The sequence below is a fragment of the Rosa chinensis genome, chromosome 4 (genome assembly GCF_002994745.2).
Source record: "Rosa chinensis cultivar Old Blush chromosome 4, RchiOBHm-V2, whole genome shotgun sequence".
NCBI classification, from domain to species: domain Eukaryota; kingdom Viridiplantae; phylum Streptophyta; class Magnoliopsida; order Rosales; family Rosaceae; genus Rosa; species Rosa chinensis.
The window spans coordinates 5,194,924-5,196,730 of record NC_037091.1 but is presented as its reverse complement, the minus strand read 5'-3'; the positions used below and the strand labels follow the sequence as shown (position 1 = coordinate 5,196,730).

Genomic DNA, 1,807 nt, shown 5'->3' with positions numbered 1-1,807 from the left:
TAACTCGACTTCCACTGCACGAACAATCAAGCAGAGTATGAGGCCCTCATTATTGTCCTGGAAATATTACTGGAATTGGGGGTCAGAGACGTCCAAGTTCGCGGAGATTCTTTGTTTGTCATTAATCAGCTTCGCGAAAAGTTCAGGTGCACTAGTTTTTTGCTCGCTCCTTATCTGGATCGTGGACTTGAACTCCTGACTTAGTTCGATGACTTGGATTTAGAGCATATCCCTCGCGAGCACAATTTTGCATCCAATGAGCTCGCCCAATTGGCCACAGGTATAACCTTAAAATATGGGGTTCGCGAAAGAATTTTAAAAGTGGAGCGTCGCTCACTGCCTTCATGGCTCGCGAGGCCTGACCCACCTGATGAGCCAACAGTGATTGCATTGGATCCTATTGATGTGGATTGGCGTGTCCCCTTGGTCGAATACCTCAAGTAGCTAGATTCCTCTACCGATAGGAAGATCCACTTTCTCGCGCTTAATTATTTTCTTAGGAATGATGAGTTGCGGCGGCGAGGTGAAGATAGCATCGATTTTTGGTGTGTGTATGGCCGAGAAGCTAAGCGCCTAATGCGAGAAGCCCATGTTGGCGTCTGTGGAGCCCACCAAGCGAGTCCAAAAATGCGCTGGTTCATCAGGAGACATGGATATTATTGGCCCAATATCTTGAAGGATTGCATTGCGTTCGCGAAAGGTTACCAAGACTGCCAGGCACATGGGCTGGTCCAGTACATCCCAAATATTCCCATACAGCTTGTTATTAAGCCATGGCTTGCACGTGGCTGGGCATTGGACCCGATAGGGATGATACACCCTCATTCTTCTCTGTAGCACAAGTTCATCATTGTTGCTACCGATTTCTTCACTAAATGGGTAGAGGTTGAGCCTTTGAAAGAGGCTTCCAGTGCCACAATCCGTCAATTTATTTTTAATCATATTATTTGCAGGTTTGACATACTAGAGGTTCTGGTCTTGGACAGGGGGGCAGCGTTTATGGGCCACAATATGGAAGAGCTCTTCGCTGATTTGGGTATCCAGTTCATTCATTCTACTCCTTACTATGCCCAATCCAAAGGTCAAGCAGAGGCCAGTAACAAGATTTTCATCACCCTCTTAAAGAAGATGCTTACAGAGAATCCTCACCAGTGGCACGAGACGCTATACGAGACTCTTTGGGCCTATCGTACCTCCAAGTGTAGCCCCACTGCTACAATACCTTATGCTCTCATGCTTGGTCATGATGCAGTTTTACCTCTGCAAATCAACGTTCAGTCCCTGCGCATCTAGGACCAACATCATTTGATTGGCGAAGCTATGTCCAGGCTATCTGGAAAGAGCATGAAGACTTGAGTGAGTAGTGTCTGGATGCCTTAGATAACTTAGTGATGGAAAAACAGCGAGTTGCTCGCGCCTACGACAAGCGTACGCGGGGTCGCAGCTATAAGGAAGGGTAACTTGTTTGGAAGGCATTCCTTCCGTTGGGGGAGAAGCTCACAAGCCGCGGCAAGTGGACGTCGCGTTGGAAGGAAGGACCCTTTGTAATTTATAAAATTTTGGACAGGGGAGCTTTTCACCTTAAAGATTTGGACGGCAACATTCACTGCAACCCTATTAACGACGATTCTTGAAGAAGTATTACCCCAGTATGTGGGAGTTTGAAGACCCGCCAGTTACACCAGTCTCCACGGCTGGGGGGTCTACTCGGTGGCCCCACTCTTATGTACTCGCTTCACCTAGCAAGACTAGAGGGGCAACACTATATATATACTGGGCCTAGTTTTTCGTGGCCTTTTGGCTCTGA

At 47.5% G+C, this 1,807-nt stretch overlaps 1 protein-coding gene across 1 annotated transcript; it reads left to right on the top strand.

Annotated features, from left to right (window-relative positions):
- Nucleotides 1-576: 576 nt before the first annotated feature.
- LOC112198670 lies at nt 577-1,293 on the top strand. The gene is made up of 2 exons (XM_024339802.1): nt 577-833; nt 954-1,293. Exons 1-2 carry the CDS (start codon nt 577-579, stop codon nt 1,291-1,293), a joined length of 597 nt encoding a protein of 198 aa, XP_024195570.1.
- The last annotated feature ends 514 nt before the right edge of the window (nt 1,294-1,807 follow it).

Coding starts and splice junctions, on each gene's coding strand:
- LOC112198670 (XM_024339802.1), top strand. CDS start 577: ATGCGAGAAGCCCATGTTGGCGTCTGTGGAGCCCACCAAGCGAGTCCA. Junction 834..953: donor ATACACCCTCATTCTTCTCT/GTAGCACAAGTT, acceptor TATTATTTGCAG/GTTTGACATACTAGAGGTTC.